Raw genomic sequence first — 17,836 nt, forward strand, 5'->3', positions numbered from 1 at the left:
ATTAATTGATGTACGTCACCGCTGATTGACGTAGAGTAATGATTGCATGGGGGCGGGAAGAATGAACTCTGAAGGCGGACATAATACAGGATATTGAACACATAATACAGAAATCAAATTCTAAAAGTAAAGAAGACAAAAGCTGTTGATTAGTTTGAGACTGTTTCAGAAAATAATGTAATGTGGACTTTTAGTTTGTAGTTTTGTCTAGTTCCTGTCAGGGATGGGCAAACTGGAGGGCCACTGTCCTGCAGAGTTTTGCTTCAACCTTAATCAAACACACCTGAACCAGCTGATCAATGTCTTTAGGATTACAAGAAGGCTACAGTCAGGTGAGTTTTTTAAGGGTTGGAGCTAAACTGTGGCCCTTTAGGACTGAGTTTGCCCATCCCTGCCCTAAATAGAACCTGGCTGTTTCTTAATTCAAAGAACACAAAGAACGGGCTTGCGTTCTTGTGGAGACCAGTCTTGCCAGGCAACCTTAAAAGAGCAAACACTTACGGACACGAGGATACAGAACGCATCCTTGTGAGAACTGAGATGTGCTGTGATCTTGTTGCTCAACTGATGCATTAAGAGCCAGGGGGTGAAAACATTTTGAATTTGAAGATCAAGGAATATTGTTCTTAATTTGTCTTCTGGCAAACATTTAAGTGTCTTCTGTTGCTTCTGAAGGGCAGCACTAAATGAAAAAAAAAGATATTTCAACAAAAAAGAAAAATGTGGACATCTTCATCCTGTTCAAAAGTTTTCACCCCCCAGATCTTAATGCATCGTGTTTCCTTCTGGAGCATCAGTGAATGTTTGAACCTTTTTTAATAGTTGTGTTTGAGTCGCTCTATTGTCCACAGTGTGAAAAGATGGATCTCAAAGTCATACAGTCACTGCTAGAAAGGGTTCAAATATGCAAAAAATGCTTGAAAATTGAAGAATCTGCAGGATCTGGAGGATTGTTCTGAAGAACAGAGTTCAGTTTAACTGCTCAGAACAAACAAGGGACTCATGAACAACCATCACAAAACAAAAAACAGTCGTGGATCATCCAGGTAACTGGGTGATTCTCACGAAACCATTAAAACACCACGGCACTAATGATTTTAAATATAAAATGTGTAATATAGTAATATTAAAAAGCATCAGGATAAAGACAATACTGTTCTCTACCTTGCACAATGTGTGATTTCAACATAAGAATTTATTATTTTTCAATTTTATTGCATTTTCTGCTGAAATTCTCATTACCGCAATGCGTCCGGCTGTGTTTGAACGTGTGTTATGTTGTAATTTAAACAAATTAACATAAAATAATTTAGAAAAAAATAATTGGATGTTTTACTAGATTATTTCAGATGACAGAAAAACAATTTACTGAATATTCATGTATAATAATAAAGAAGAAAAATTAGGAAAATGATGTGTCCATGCCAGATGTTCTCATCCTCCGCAACACTTTTTGAGGACTGTTTAAGCGCAGAATACAGAATTTAAATAGAGTTTGATTTTGAGTAGCCAAGCACATGGGCCAGTTACTTCAAGATGGCTACCAGGTAAGATCATCTCTTTATATCTCTCCAGTAAAATGTTAAATATTCTCTTGACAGAATGTTTACACGACATTTCGATTATCATTACCGAAACGGGTAGTTTTCTACATTTCGAAAATTGTTAGATTTACAATTTTTTATGAAAATGTGCTTTATTAAAGTCTAATTATATGCACTGAGTAAAAAAATAGCAAAGCCTTCATGGAGCCTCTATTATTAGCAAAACATACTGAGGTACCTCATCCTCCGCAACACCATTCTCATATACCGCAACCATTTAACGGCAGTTGCGGTAAAGAGAACTTCTGTTTCGGAAATGAGAATTCTTGAAGAAGCAAATGAAGTTCAAGAAAATCTTCAAGATGCTGCCCCAAAAGAACAGCCATTCTTGACTCAGCAGGTAAAAGTCCCAGTAAAAAAAAAAAAAAATCCAGTTTCCAATTTTGTCAAATCTATTTTAAAGTTTGACCGAACTTTCAAATGTAGAGGTCAACATTAAAAAGACGTAAATTTATAGTTAATTTAGTAGGAGCAACTTATATTATTAAAATATTAAAAAGCAAGAACTTAAAATGTCAGGTTTTATGGTCAGGTGCAACTAATAGGCTGCTGAACATGCTCAGATTGATCATGGATGATGCTCCTGAATAACTTTTTTTTTTTTTTTGGTCAAAATATTCAGAGTTATGATGACATGTTTTTTTTTATAATTCATTGTAACAGTTGTGTTTTGTTTCAAGTCACTATTAGAGTGAATAAGGTTATTTTCAGTTAAGTTTCCATTTCAATAAGTATAAATAACTGTATGGTGGTCTACACAAGGTAGAGTAACTAAGGAAGTTTCACATCATTTGTATTAAAGGGTTACTTCAGGATTTAGCATTAAACTTTGTATTAGTAGAATACCACCAGTATTTTCGAATTACCGTGCTTTCCCCCTTCATATCAGCCCGAGATGAGAGATTTATGCATTTTTATTCTGTAAAAAAGCCTCCGATGACGCAAAAATCGTCATTTTGCGTCATCGGAGGCTTTTTTGGCCAGAGGCTTAAAACTACAGCCAGTAATAGCAAGTAGTTCGGCATTTTTTCGCCACGCCCATAACATATGCGTTTGAGGTTACTCACGGACATAGATCAAAGATTTTATCAAAAGTGGGTGTCAGTTATATTTTTAACATTATTTTGTTATAGTCTGCACTACATCAGTGGTTCATCTCGCAAATTCATCGGTCTCTGCAGTCATCTCAACCAATACAGCAACAGGCTTTTGTGGTAAGTTAGCATAAACAGATAAATAGACTAACTCAGTTTTACAGAACAGTGGCTTTACTTTGATAACAGTCAACTTATATGCAACTTATATGTAATTGTCTATCTAACGTTACTTTGCTAAGTTTGCAGTTTCACTGCTACCTACAACACTACATATAGGGCAGGCTACTGTGTTATCAGAAATAAGAGTCTAGTATCAGCGAGTCTTACCTCTAGGCGAATACGCTTAGGCCGTGTGTCCACCAGAGCGTTTTTAGATGGTTTTAGGCGCTCTGCTTAAAACGTCCGTCTGTGAGCGCGCTGTGAGCCGTGAGAGCGCTTCTGCAGCGCAGCGTTTTTTTCCGTTGAGACGCTTTGTTGCTATGATACGGAATATCCATGGCACTGTTTACTTGTAAATGATTTTGCAGGAATTTGTTTCAGCCTTAGGCCGTGTGTCAATTTAGCACAATTTCGCTGTAAATGTATGAACTAACTCACGATTGTGACCGATAGGCGTGGTTTGGGCGTGGCCTCGCAAGGGCAGCGAAAGAAGTGCATTCTGGGAGTTGTTGTCTTTCATCCACATTAGTCAAAAATACATTTTCTGCCTTTTCTCAGTCTAGAAAGCTCCAAATTCAAAAATAATTTCACATTTCTACTACATAAATGACCAATTTTAAATACACATTCATCTTTCCAGGGGTGAAGTACTCCTTTAATGTAAGATTACTGAACTTAAACATTATTTTCAAAGCCAAACAACAGTTAAGTTAAAATAACTGTATAATTATAATTTTAATGTAATTAAGTTCAACTAACACAATATACACTATTCTCAAAAGTTCTAAAGCTCTTTTTTTAGTTTTTTTAGTTTCCAACTTGTATAAATATATCAATTTTTTTTACAGCGTAATGACATCAACTTAACTCCCCCCAAAAATGAGATATAGACACCAAGAGAAATAAAAACATCTACCCCAAAAGAATCACCCAAAACGAAGAAAAATAACACTATCAAAATTAAGGGCAAAGTTGCACAACACAGAAGAGAAGCTTCTGGACATGACTAAAGATACTTTAAACCTAAGGAAAAGACAGAATAGAGATCAGAGAATATTACCCAACAGCCAGAGAAGATTAATGCGCAGAATTGTTAGCCGCTTCTTCCAAACCTCTAAAAGCTTCGTTCGTCAGAACATAAATTAAGATATTTTGGATGAAAACCGGGAGGTTTGTGACTGTCCCATTGACTGCCAAGTAAATAACACTGTCAAAGCCCAGATGAAGTATGAAAGACATCGTCAAAATAGTCCATCTGCCATCAGTGGTTCAATCTGCTTCCTGGAAGCGCGTTCATGACTTCACAAGCAGACCACGACACATGCGTACAGATCACGCACAGCGTCTTCCAGCGTTCTCTGTCTGTACACTGGCCTCTACGTTAGCAGGTCACGGTGCATGCATCGTGCATGATCTGAGGCACGCTCGTCTGGCATGTTTGGTCTGTACGCATGTGTCGTGGACTGCTTGTGAACTCATGAACGTGCTTCCAGGAAGTGTCACAGAGGAGAAGAAAAAGTTTAATAAAGTCAATATTTTATTTTATTTGTGCACAAAAAAAGTGTTCTTGCCGCTTCATACAATTCAGATTGAACCACTGATGGCAGATGGACTATTTTGAGGATGTCTTTCATACTTTTCTGGGCCTTGACAGTGTTAATTACTTGGCAGTCAATGGAACAATTACAAGCCTCACGGTTTTCATCCAAAATATCTTAAATTGTGTTCTGAAGACGAACAAAGCTTTTACAGGTTTGGAATGACATGGGGGTAAGTGATTAATGACAATTTTCATTTTGGGGTGGAGTAACTTTAAGTATGAGTATGGTCGGAACTAAAAAGAGGCAGTTATGTGGGTCCATTGAGGTAATTACCTGCAAACTCTAAAAGAGAGAAGTTTAAGATTAAAAGATATGTTATTTATCTGTTATTTGATATTAGTATGTCCATATTTAATATCTTTAATATTTAATATATTTAAATCAAAATTACTGTTTGTTTCTCTTTAAGCTGACATCAACAAAAGCAGGCCTTATCTACATGAGAGAAGTGTCCTACTTTTGTGATTTTGCCTGTGGATGTTTCAGTCCAAAAGAGTTTGACTTCTGAGACAGTGGCTACATTTACATGCACCCAAATAATCCATTTGTAATCGGATTGACGGCTCAATCAGATTGAAAAACGTTCATGTAAACACTTAATCGATCCAATTGAACTCGATCCGAATGAAATTTCGATCGGATTGGAACTTTAGTTGTAAAGATGTATGCCAACAGACAGTAGCGTATATATCCCTTTATCATAATATTGGAAATCTTTCCGTTTTAAAACAAGAAGGGGAGCCAATGGATATCACACACAAGAAGCAACGTGCAAACTTTGCGCAAGAGTTATGCCGATGAAAAAGTCTCAACCTCGGTCAGTATTCACTACAGAAGGTGAAAGTAAACAGTGACGGAGCTGTCTGACGCTGCATTAACAGAACATATTCTCTCAGAGACGAATTTCAACATAATATGCTGATAACAGTATATAACTGTATTCCATTATTTCTCTTGTGGCCGTACATATAGGCTAGTGAAAAAAATGAGAATAATAGCATTTAGTGTTAAACAGGTTGTTTTTTTTAAAGTCGGTGCTTGAAAGTAAAGCTGCGCTCAATTTTCATTGATGACTGCAGTGTTAGGAAATATTATAGCCTACACTCTTAATATTTTTAATTATACAACGAATTATAGGTCTATAATAGACCTAAAAAAAATGTTTAAAACATTTTCAAAGATAGCAAATAGCCTAATCTTTTATTATCCTCACAGCACGTCTAATATTAATTTAATAATAAAAGAAGCCAAACCAAATAGTTATAGTAATAGACTAGAAGAATGTAACAGGCCTACATTAATTGGAAATACCAAATCCTCTTAATATTGCCAAGATTTGATGCTTTTGACAATTTATCTGGCTATCGTTGATACATAATCATCGTCTGTTGACGCAACCCTGGTTACCGCTTGCCTGGCAAGTCCAGAATGATATATCTTCTACAAGATATATCAGTCTGGTCAGTCCGCCCTCCGTCGCACCTCGAGTCAACTCCAAACCATACCGTGCAATCAGATTTGTTTATTTCAGTGACAGCTTCACTCTAGTGCGGCGAAAGTCCCTTCAATATCAACAAAGATTGTGCACGGGAGACCCGAGAGTTTGTTCTATTCAGCCGTGAATTCAGTTTTAAATGACCAAAAACACATTAATTATTTACTTTTCGCTGTTGACTCTCTTGTTGCTTTGCCAACGTCATATCCACCCTTCTCTGATTGGTTTTCTCCGCTTCCTGTTTGCTCGGATTTGCTCCGCCCTAGAAATTGAATTGATTCAATGGCCGACCAGACTCATCCGCTGGTACAGTGGTGAGGCTGGATTTTCCAGGCAAGGTTACCACAAATGTGATTGATATGACGACACACACGCAGAGCGCATGCTCAAACGTTTTAATCGGAATGTATATAAAACATGTATAAACGGATATTTGAATCAGATTACAATGTTTAGAGTACATGTAAACAGATCTGCAACTTGTTTTTTTGTTTTGAAACAACCACTAATCTACATTGAAAATAAAACTGTTTTGAACTTGAATGCATGATTGTGCAAATATTATGTTTTTTCTACTTTAAAATTAGTTTTTAACAAAATCTTAGACAAGAATACGTATTATCATTACCGAAATAATTAACCTCATTTCCGAAACCTATGTATCATTACCGCAACAGATGTTCATTAAATGTTAATTTAATTAATAGGAACATAGTACTTTGATTTTAAATGCATGTGCAGAATCTACAAATTATGTTCTTTCATATTTGTTATGTTATTTTGAAAATACGTCAGGTTTCATCGAAATATTTTAAAAAAATGGTTGTAAATTGTGGAAGGTGTTGCGGTAATGAGAGAAATTAATCAAAATAAAAAAAACTGTTAAACTAAAAATAAATATTATTTCAGAATTTCAAGTAACTGTGCATGACTGTTAATAATCCATTTTTAAAAATGTGAAAATATATTAGCTTTTCTAACAGTGTTGATGTTTTCAGACTGTTGCGGTAATGAGATTTTTTAGGACTTATTTTCGAAATTATGTTAAAAAAAGTGTTAAATGATAAGTAAAAGTTTTTAAATTAATTTTCACAAATACTCCAGACTTTGTTTCTAATGTCTGGAAAAAAAAAAGTAAATTTAAGCATTTTTTACATTTTCATGCTTGACATTTTTAAAATCAAGTTTTCGTGAGAATCACCCAACTACATACATTAAGAATCAGTGGTTCACATACTTTTCAACAGGGTTATTTTAATAAATTCAGCTATTCTTTTGTCTTGTGGACTATATGAAAACATCTTTTATGTAAAATATCTCACTCAGGACAGTACTAAATAAAAAGTAACATGCATTTTGTATGATCTCTGTTATTCTGTTAAAATTTTTCACATTTTCACAGATTCTGCAAGGTGTTCCCAAACTTTTGCATAACACTGTAGATTGTAATTTAGGCAAGATTGCAAAATGCAAAATGTTACAGTTCCTATAAGGCAAATCAGTTCACTCGCCGGCCATCTTGGTAATGCCCGCAGGCAGCCATTTTCTTTGTAGGTAAAGGCCATTGTCCCAGATGGAAACCTACGCCCTCACAATCTTCCTCCGAGTCCACACTCTGCACTTTCGGTCTTGTGGACTTACAACGGCTGCCGGGTACGTGTCTCTTTTAAGTCCACAAGACCGTAGGGTGTCACATTCATCATTTTAGGTTTCAGAAGGGTGCTCGCGAGCGCCCCATTTACGGCTGCTATGCATCCTCGATGCGCACTTTATGTGAGCTACGCAGAGTACTTTACCCAGCAGTCAAAGCGGCCTTACGTCATGAAAGTGCGGACTCAGAGGAAGACCGTCAGGGTTTAGGGTGCCATTTGGGACCGGGCCTTTGACTGCCGGGTAGAAGTATGCCACGGAGCTCGCCTAATCACACCAATAAGACACATTTAACTGCTACTTTTTCTTTTTTATTATACAAATTTGTAATTAAAATGTTTTAAATTATATAGCTGATCCAAGATGAAGAAAAAAACATATAGAGACTGGTTAATGGTTTAATTGAGTTCACCCTATCTGCAAACTACTGAAATTTTGAAAATGCTTCAGCACAGATATAACGCAATGAAGCCTTGTTTACTAAAATCATGTGACTTTGTATGCTTGATACATGTTTTGAACCACTAATTTAAGACAAAATATTCACAAAGGTTTTAAAGCTTCACAAGTTTCGAAAGCGGCCATCGCATATTGCGAAATCTTCAAAACTATTTGTTGAGATTACATATCAATAACATTTTCAAGCTGTCTCCATTGATCTACAGACAATGTTTCTACAAGTAAGGTTTTAGAAGAGATATCAACAGTATCTAAAACTGTGCTCAGCTTTGCCAAGATATCAGTCTTCAATGAAATGTTGGGTTTCAATATTATGAACTCAAACATTTCCTATAACTTCTTCCCAGACCAAATTATCTAAGATATGCTGTTCAAATTCATTTTATTTCTCTGCTCTTACTGTGTTAATGATTGTCTCAGTTTCTAAGAAAACTTTGGAGAGACATCAGAGAAAAAGTTGATATGCCATTGAAACATAACTGTGAACTCCAGCAATATCTGCAATAAAATTTCCCTTTGAAAAATAAAACAATCCTTTTAGAAATTATTCTGAAGAATGGAGGTGTGTTTTAAAAAGCCTCAGTTGTGATGAGAAGCACTTCACTTCTGTTATCTAAGTGCATGAGTGACACAATGGCAACGCCCTATAATGCATTTTCTGTCTCTCTCTTAGCTTGGTATGACATAAATACAGACAAACGATCTGGCACAAGGATCCATTCTCTGCAGTGACTGGTACTTATGGAGCACAGCATGTTGGAAGCCTCTCTGTCATCCTCCACCCCACCAGCGTCTTTGTACCGCAGTCATTACTTTACATCTCAACACTTCGACTGCATGCTTGAAAAGGACAAAACAAAAGTTGACTGTTTGCAGTGCAAATGCATGATGTCAGATCAGCCCAAAGTATAGTTCACTTACAGTGCGCGTGACTTGAATTTCCTCATCAGAAGAGTATGTGCGTACTGTGCGCGCACCGCTGGATTTTTGTAACCGCGTGTATTTGTACATTGTACAAGTATACATACGCATTTTTTTTTTTTTTGCAGTAATTAGTTTATCCACAAGGTGGCAACTGTGCCCTGGGGGCGTCGATTCACAAGGTAGTCAAAGAAAAACTGCATAAACAGAACAGACAGGAACACATGCAATCTACAGCGACAATGGAGGCCTACATAGACATTGAGATTGTGGAAAGAGGTTAGAAAGTACCCTCATTTGTACAACACTAGCATGAAAGAATACAAAGATGTTTACATGGGTTGTAACTCATGGCGAGAGATTGCTCAAAACTGCGCATGTGTCGACTGCCTGTGTAGTCAAATGAAGTATACTTTCCAAGGCTGTGTGTTCAACTGTGCAGTATACCAAGGGCTTAACTCTGAAACGGCAAGGCTTTTGGGTTGATCCCGGTCAACAGTTGTGAGAATTTACCAACTGTGGTCCGAGGAGGACAAACCACAAACTGGCAGTGGGGTGTTGGAAGCCCAAGGATCATTGATGCACAAGGACAACAAAGGTCTACCGTGGCACAAGTCACACAAAATTTAAATGATGGTTATGGGAGGACTGTCACAACAAACAATGCATTGCATATCTGCAGACCAATCAGTGCCTTTGATCACCCTTGTCAATCATTGAAAGCGCCTACAATGGGCACAGAAGCATCGTAACTGGACCTTGAGGAGGTGGAAGAAGGTCACCTGGTCCGATGAGTCCCGTTTTCTTTTACATCACGTGGATGGCCATGTACATGTGCACCGTTTACCTGTTGAAGTGGTGGCATCATGCACTGTGGGATGACGACGAGCCGGTGGAGGTAGTGTGATGCTCTGGGCAATGTTCTGCTAGGTCGTAAATGTGGCACATGCCACCTACCTAAACATTGTTGCAGACCAGGTACACCTCTTCATGACAATGGTGTTACCTGGTGGAATTGGCCTCTTTCAGGAGGATAATGCACCCTGCCACACTGTACACATTGTTCAGGAATGGTTTGAGGAACATGATGAAGAGTTCAAGGTGTTGCCCTTCCAAATCCAATCCAACTGAGCATCTGTGGGATGTGTTGGACCAACAAGACCATGGCGGCTCCACCTCGCAACCTACAGGACTTGAAGGATCTGCGGCTAATGTATACAGACATCACAGGACACCCTCAGGGGTCTTCTAGAATCCATGCCATGGCGCTGTTTTTGCAGCACACGGAGGACCAACAGCACAATAGGCAGTTGGTCATAATGTTTTTGGCTCATCAGTGCATATATGAATGCACATGCAATATATACAACATTGTTGAAACTTAATTCATTTTTTGCACAAAATTGACTCAAAATGTGACACTTTTGTCAACAGGTCAATCATTCACAGTTAAAGATGCAGTATGTAAGAATTCTGTCCGCTAGAGGTCGCTAGAGGCCTATTCAAAACAAAGGCGTAGCTTGATGACGCCAAGTTTGAGAGGGGAATCTTGGGACATGTGATCTCCATCTCAAAGGACGGTGCAAAAGAATAGGGATAGGACTTGGGAAGAAATCATGTTCATGGGTGCGATTATTAACGTTACTGTAGTATGAAGCAGAGCAGGACCGAGTGTTGTGGGAGCTGAACGAGGCCGCTGGAGCGATTGCGCAACACACGCCTCACGAGCAGCAGAACTTTTATTATGCCGCAGTCGCCGGTGCCGCTTTAGCTTTTCCGGTCGTGAGTATGAGGTAACACAGCTCTGTTTATCATATTAGACACATTTGAGAGTATTGAAAATGATGTTATAACGTTACTCTGTGCGTTCGCTCGGCAGCTGCTGTGAGACACTTGTTTGAGACACACTGCAGTAAGATGGATCGATTTTAGAATATCATATTAAATGCTGTGTTGATAAATGGCATGTAATTAATTTTAAAACGTATTGTATGATGGAGAAAATTCTGTATTACTGTTACTAAAAATAAAGCTGCATCTGATTATGCTATGTTAGCTACTTGACAAAATGGTGTTTTTCTCTGAGGAATGGTAAAGCATGGTACTCGCAAAACATCAAGAAAATTAGATTTAAACAATAAGACTAAACGTGTTGAGCTATATAACAACAATTAGTTTTCTGTCTATAAATATATCAAAACAGTAGTTCCCTTGTCTATTAAAATGTGTAAAGCGTCTTTGGTGTTCCCATGGTTTCTACAAAATAAAACCGGAAACCGAGGGTAACGCGGGTATGACGCAATTGACAGGCGACTCCTCACACGTCCCGGAGCCTTGGTTAAAATTGCAAATTTCTCACAATTTACAAATAGTTGGAAACATTTGGGATATTATAAGTACTCAAGTGAACAAAATATATAACACTGGCCTAGTGGTTTTTGGATATTTTAAAAATCTTACATATTGCACCTTTAATGAGTGATAAAGATAATCAAAATGACTAACTACTGGCCATTTAATAATCTGGTCGATATATCTCCCACTAGTATGCATCACACTTCCTCAGATACTCCAAACATCTAATAGTATTCACAAAAACTATTATGTAATATAATAGATTTATTTCCCAGGGCAAGTTCACCATAGCTTTGCAGTGTACAAACAGGGTTATGTGAACAGTGTACTGGATGAACTGCAAGAGTTGTGGTCATTTTAACGGTGCACGTCTGTGTTTGAGGAATGAACTAAATTCAGTTTGAACTGATGTCACTGAGTAAATATGTGATCCTCTGATAGACTTTGGCTGGCATTATGTATGTGTGTGTGTGTGTGTTTGTGTACTTTGAGAAAAAGATCTGATTTGACTTGTGGAATGCACAAAAGCCAGTGAGGAACAGGCAATTACACCTTTTTATTCTTAGATAAAGCAGAAAATCTTCAGGAAATTGAAGTAGCTGTATTCAGCTTTAAGCACAAATTAAATAAATGTAAAAGCATAAAAAATGTAATGTCTCATTACTTACTTCTAAGTACTTAATGCACTAAAACCGTTACTTAAAATAAACATTAACAGAAATAAAATTAAAATATTGAAAAACCTTTAAATTATTTTATTTCAGCTAGTTGCCAGGGAAACATTTCTCATGTTCATTTAGTTTAACTTGATGTACTAAAATAACTACAACTAAAACTGAAATAAAAATTAATAAAAACTATGATTAACTAAGATTAATGTTAAGATTATGTTAACTAACAAATTGAACCTTATTGTAAAGTGTTACCACAAAAACTAATATAAATGACAAAACACACAACAATAATACTAAAATTTAAAACGAATACTGAAAATATAAGAATAAAAAAAATAATTCAAAATATTAATAAAAACAATAATAGTATCACATATATGACAGGGTATAGTATATATGAGCTACTTGACATGAATAGCATATTATTTAACTTTCATTCACACATCATTCTTTTTGCCCAATCTAACTTTTTCATCTTGCACAACATGTGCTTAATCATTGCTAATGTTTTCCCTTGAAATTCAAGGTAAAACTTGAAAAGTGCTATTTCTGCGCCACTACCTGCACCGAACGGATTTCCTATCCAAAACACTCCAACCGCCCCCACAGCCACTAAACAGCTTATTACAGATAGTCCCGCCCCAAACTAACGCTATTGGTTGAGCCAGAAGTTGACATTTCAGACTGCTCAAACAAACAGAGCAATGTTTTGACAGAGACAGAGCTTACACTCTTCACAGAAGTCAACAAATTACTTGCTTCAGCATATTAAACAGGGATAGAGGAACAAATTTCAACATCAAGAAACGTTTAAAAGTGCAGTAAGAGACTTCTGAGAAACGTTGTTGAAAGTGGATCGAACCGAGAACCTCCACACACTTGTTGCCAATCAGCAGTAGGGGGCGTATACAGAGAGTGTGAGCAAGAGGGAGATTTGAAGAAAGACTGTAGAAAGAGTGATGATGAGAGACATTACAAAAGAGAAATGGTCAGAGGAATATCACTGGAAAAAGAGGGTTATGATCAGGCAAGAGCTTTAGGACCCGCGTTAACATTAGAAAAGCTTTCCAGCGCTGGAGAGACCCAAGCGGGAAGGCCTGAAAACAGACACAGAGGTTGTGTTGTTTCTGCTCCATACATGAGTAACATTTTGCTATGTTTCACAGAACAAAGATATGCTGTTGTTGTAATGTTAGCTATAGTAACAGGACGGTTTTGAGTGACATTGTTTGTCTGGAGCTGGTGTGCTGCTGGCGACTAACAACAAATGCTTGCTTGTATATACTCTTGTGTACTGTTTGTCATGTATTGTTCTTCCTTGTCGTTCGTTCATCATCTTCGCATTATTTTGCTTTGCCTTAGCTATGATAAAGAGACATCCACTCTTGCATTGCGTGTTTTTGCATTTTGAGGGCAGATCATTGATGGGAGGGGTGTGTTTGTTTGGGTTGATTTCAGACATCAACAGTATTTCTCAGAAATCCCTTACTGCACCTTTAAAGGGATAGTTCACCCAAAAATGAAAATTTGATGTTTATCTGCTTACCCCCAGGGCATCCAAGATGTAGGTGACTTTGTTTCTTCAGTAGAACACAAATGATGATTTTTAACTCCAACCGTTGATGTCTGTCAGTCTTATAATGTGAGTCAATGGTCACACAATTTATAAGAGTCAATAAACATGCACAAACAAATCCAAATTAAACCCTGCGGCTCGTGTCGTCACGAGCCGCAGGGTTTAATTTGGACTTGTCTATGCAAGTTTTATTTAGTCTTATAGTAGAAGTTCCCATCCACTCGCATTATTTGGCTGACAGACGGCAACAGTTGGAGTTAAAAATCATCATTTGTGTTTAAAGTCTGTTAGTATCACTGACACCTATCACAACACAAGGAAAGGTAGATCTCTTACCTGCTATCTTCATATTCATGTGAGCGTCCAGTAACAAGTTCTCAGCCTTCAGGTCTCTGTGAACAATATTGCGTTCGTGGCAGTACTCCACCGCTGAAAGGATCTGCCAGAACTTCCTCCTCGCATCCATCTCGCTGAGCCGCCCGCGGCTGGCCAGGTAGTCTGTGTTGCCAGACAGGGATCAGGTGTTATTGGGTCGTCATCTGCACATCCAGGCAACATGTCACAGTCATGAATTTTTCATGAAAATGGTATGCAGATTGTGACAATGAGCAGGGAAAGGGCAGGGAAACATCTGTTTAACTGTACTGGTCATAGTAGTCCTGATTAAATGCTGTATTGAACTTGACAAAAAGACAGCAGCAAACAAAATCTGTTTGAAGCTGAACAGCTGGGGCTCATCACACTCATTTGAAATCAATTGAAATGTAAAAGTAGTTTACTTCAAAATTAAATTATTAGTATTTCACCTTGAGATCTGCTTATAATCTTAGTAATGTTTGTTTAAAAAAAAAAATCTGAAAATTAAAAACATGCTCATTACATAAGCGTATTTAAGTCAGTGTATATATGAATTGCATTTTTAATATATGTGACCCATGCTGGCAAAATGAGTCGAAACGCGCACAGGCTAATTTCGAGCTACAGGCATAACAAGTGAAAAATGTCAATATTGGTCGAAATTGAGGTTTTCACAAAAATAAGTTCATTAAGCCCTCATCTAGTGATCCCAATGCTCCAAATAGCAATTAAACATCTAAAAGTATCTTTATTTGTACGTTTTCTGAGAGAAGTACCTTTCCTTTGACTATGAAAAATGTAGTTTTTCTCTGCTCGCTTCTCGACTACTGTAGAAGTTTGGTATCGTTGTAAAGCGCAACATTCCAACTTTGTGAATATTCATCATAGCGACCCAGCTAACCAAAATACGTGACTGTTACGTAACTGCAGCGTAATTTGGTGACCAAACTTTTGCCGTGGCGACGTAACTAGTTAAGTTGTGGCAACCAGAAAAGTTAGTTAGTAACTGTATTCGTACTTTTTGGTAATTTCATGACTTACTAACTGACAACGTAACTATGACGTCGGGCTGGACAGCATCGACATTTCTCCAGATTTCTCATCAGTTATAGCAACAAAGTTCAACAACTGCGTCAGATTGGTTAAGTAACATTACAGTCTTTTGTTAATATTTATACCTCTGTGATAATATGGTATCTTATGGTATCCTTAATCGTCTGAAATGTATGCTAGCAAAATGTTACGCTAGCATATATGTTTTTAATGATACAGAGTGCAAAACGTCATGAATGCTTTTATTTTATGTTTCGCTGTAGGCTATATCCTATGTTAGCTGGGGAATTCTAGATGGCATGAGATCTTTACTCACGCTGACTGACAGATCCGAAGCGTGCGAACAAAGACGTCTGACAGCGCGTGCCGATACACACATAGGCCTAAGTGATTTTGTTTTGGAACCTTCGGAAAACTTTAACTTGATTCTATCGACTTCAGACAGGTGTAGCTCAGTCATGTTTTGTCAGATTCCAACAAATTATATATCATTTTGAAGGTGTTTTAATGGAGAATGTGAAAATTACAATAACTCATTTGTGACAATTGGCTCATTGTGGCTCATTTGCTAACACGAGTCACATATTTTTGAATAAAATAATAATACAGAATTTAATTTTAGTCTAATTTTTAGTAATTTTATTAACTATGTGCTTTTGTCTTTTTTATTAAATTATTTTTTAAAATATTTCTATTTACCTTTCATTTCAATTAATGCGAACCATTTTGAACAGTTAATAAAAACAACTGGTTCGAAAGATTAAGGGAAATTGCATTCCTCATGCAAAAAAACCTTTAATAACATGTTATTTTCTCATGTCCTCTTTCATGCATCACAGGTGTTTGTGTAATAATACCTTTTGCCATGTCAGAGTGACGTGAATATGCAACCACCAGCTTTTCATGAATTTCAAATCCAACGAAAACAACCTGAAGCAAGCAGCATATATTCATTCCCTTCTAAAATGAAAGGCCAGCCTGTCATCCACAGCCGACCACACATTCAAAACAGGACCTGACTGTCAGCCATGCCTGCTTCAGATGCGAGCCGAGCACTGATAAAACAGCAGTCCTCTGAGTTAATCAGTCGACAAGGGCATGGAGATGCCAGTTGCATGCGTATGCATGTGTGCGTCATACGGCTCATGTGTTAGGGACATGTAGGAGACTTCAAAGGGTGCGCTGTGCATGTGAATGCGAGGCAGTGTGCAGTACGAGTGGGATGGTACGATACTGAGTTGACAGATGGCTTCACATCCCTATGGATTGACTATATGACAACGTGTAATTTGCACTCAACAGGTAGGATAAGGGAATTGAACATCTAATCTATATCATGCCCACACGTGATATTTAAACCCTTCTTGCAACAAAAATGGAACTCCCTTCCAACATCCAGAATGGAGGGAAATATGAAAGAAAATGACTGGTGAGCAGATCAAACATTAAAAAGCTAAGATAAAGTGAAATATATAGATATGATTCAAGTGAAAAGGAGGCGAGCAAACAGCTGACAAAAGTTCACTTAATCACTTCATTGGATGAATCGGTTATGGTAATCACTACATTTCTGTAGAATTTTATGTAAAGAGAATAGTGATAAAGAGCAACTTGATGGTCATTAACCTCCTCTCAGGTACAAAACCCTCAAAAACAGCAGATATAAAAATATCTCTACAATTACAATGAAAATTGACATCCTGAGAAAGTCAAAAAATACAGGGGTATTCAAGTTTCATAAGGGCCAGGCTCTAAATATACATCCAAGCAAAAGCCCAAACAATCAAATGTCCAAATTATGAAATTAATTAAGACTTGTGCAGTCACTGTAAATGTTCAGGTTGGCAGCAATAAGACATTGTAAAACAAAAAACAAACAAACAAATAAAAAAAACCCAATAAATCCTAGATAGTCTCTTAAAGATTTCAAATTTAAATTGTAAAATGCACATTTTCTTTGTACAGTATATAATGTATGTTGCTTCAAATCCCCCATTTCTCCATGTGGAGAAAAAGAACATGTTTGTAATTGTATTAATTTATGATAAACGATTCATAATCGGGGTGGAGATAATCTTGTGTTAAGAACTGGAGAGCAGTCCTAGTGACCTTTGATCTAAATCATAAATAAGTAGGGGTGTGACGAGACGGGTATCTCACGAGACGAGATGAGACTCGAGACTGAGTTCACGAGACGAGACGAGACAAGATTTTTTACACACTATTTTTAAGAAATCCTCAATGGCGAAATACGTGACTAGAAAAAATATTCTGCAGGTGTATTTGGAATGTTTTAGCTAATCATCTTGTAATGAATGTCATTTCAGTTCTACTTTCTGAGTATGAGTTATCATATGCAGTAAAAAACAATACTCAAGCACTGTAAAAGGTTTTGCCACAAACTCAACTGATTGACTTCTCTTCTGTATGATTTCAGTCTCTTCAGGCCTTACTGTACATGATTTATGAGCTTCTACAACTTTTGACCTCCTAACTGAACTCCTTTCCACAAACTGATCATAGAAATAAAAACAGTATAAATAAAAATGGTAACACTTTACAATAAGGTCTCATTTATTAACATTAATGTGTTAACCAACATCAACTAACAATGAGCAATATATTTGCTACAGTATTTATAAATCTTTATGTTAGTTAATAAAAATAGTCATTCATTGTTAGTTCATGATAGTTCACAGTGTATTAACTAATGTTAACAAATGAAACCTTATTGTTTGTGCTTAATAAGATTAAGAGAAAACTCTTATTCATTTTTATGGTAACACTTTACAATAAGTGCAACCATAATCGCTCTCTCTCAATATTCAAAGAGCA

The 17,836-nt window shown here is 37.0% G+C and overlaps 1 protein-coding gene across 3 annotated transcripts in view; it reads right to left on the minus strand.

Moving 5' to 3' along the window:
- The window catches only part of sik2a (salt-inducible kinase 2a), a 50,845-nt gene that overhangs the window by 22,427 nt on the left and 10,582 nt on the right, over positions 1–17,836 (minus strand). For 2 of the 3 annotated variants that reach the window (XM_048190034.1, XM_048190036.1), the window contains one exon: positions 13,928–14,089. In XM_048190034.1, coding sequence (XP_048045991.1) covers positions 13,928–14,089 — 162 coding nt within the window. Of the gene's footprint in view, positions 1–13,927; positions 14,131–17,836 lie in introns of all 3 variants that reach the window. The other variant, XM_048190035.1, reaches the window with a different exon arrangement.

This window comes from Megalobrama amblycephala, linkage group LG4 (assembly GCF_018812025.1).
Source record: "Megalobrama amblycephala isolate DHTTF-2021 linkage group LG4, ASM1881202v1, whole genome shotgun sequence".
Classification (NCBI taxonomy): Eukaryota; Metazoa; Chordata; class Actinopteri; order Cypriniformes; family Xenocyprididae; genus Megalobrama; species Megalobrama amblycephala.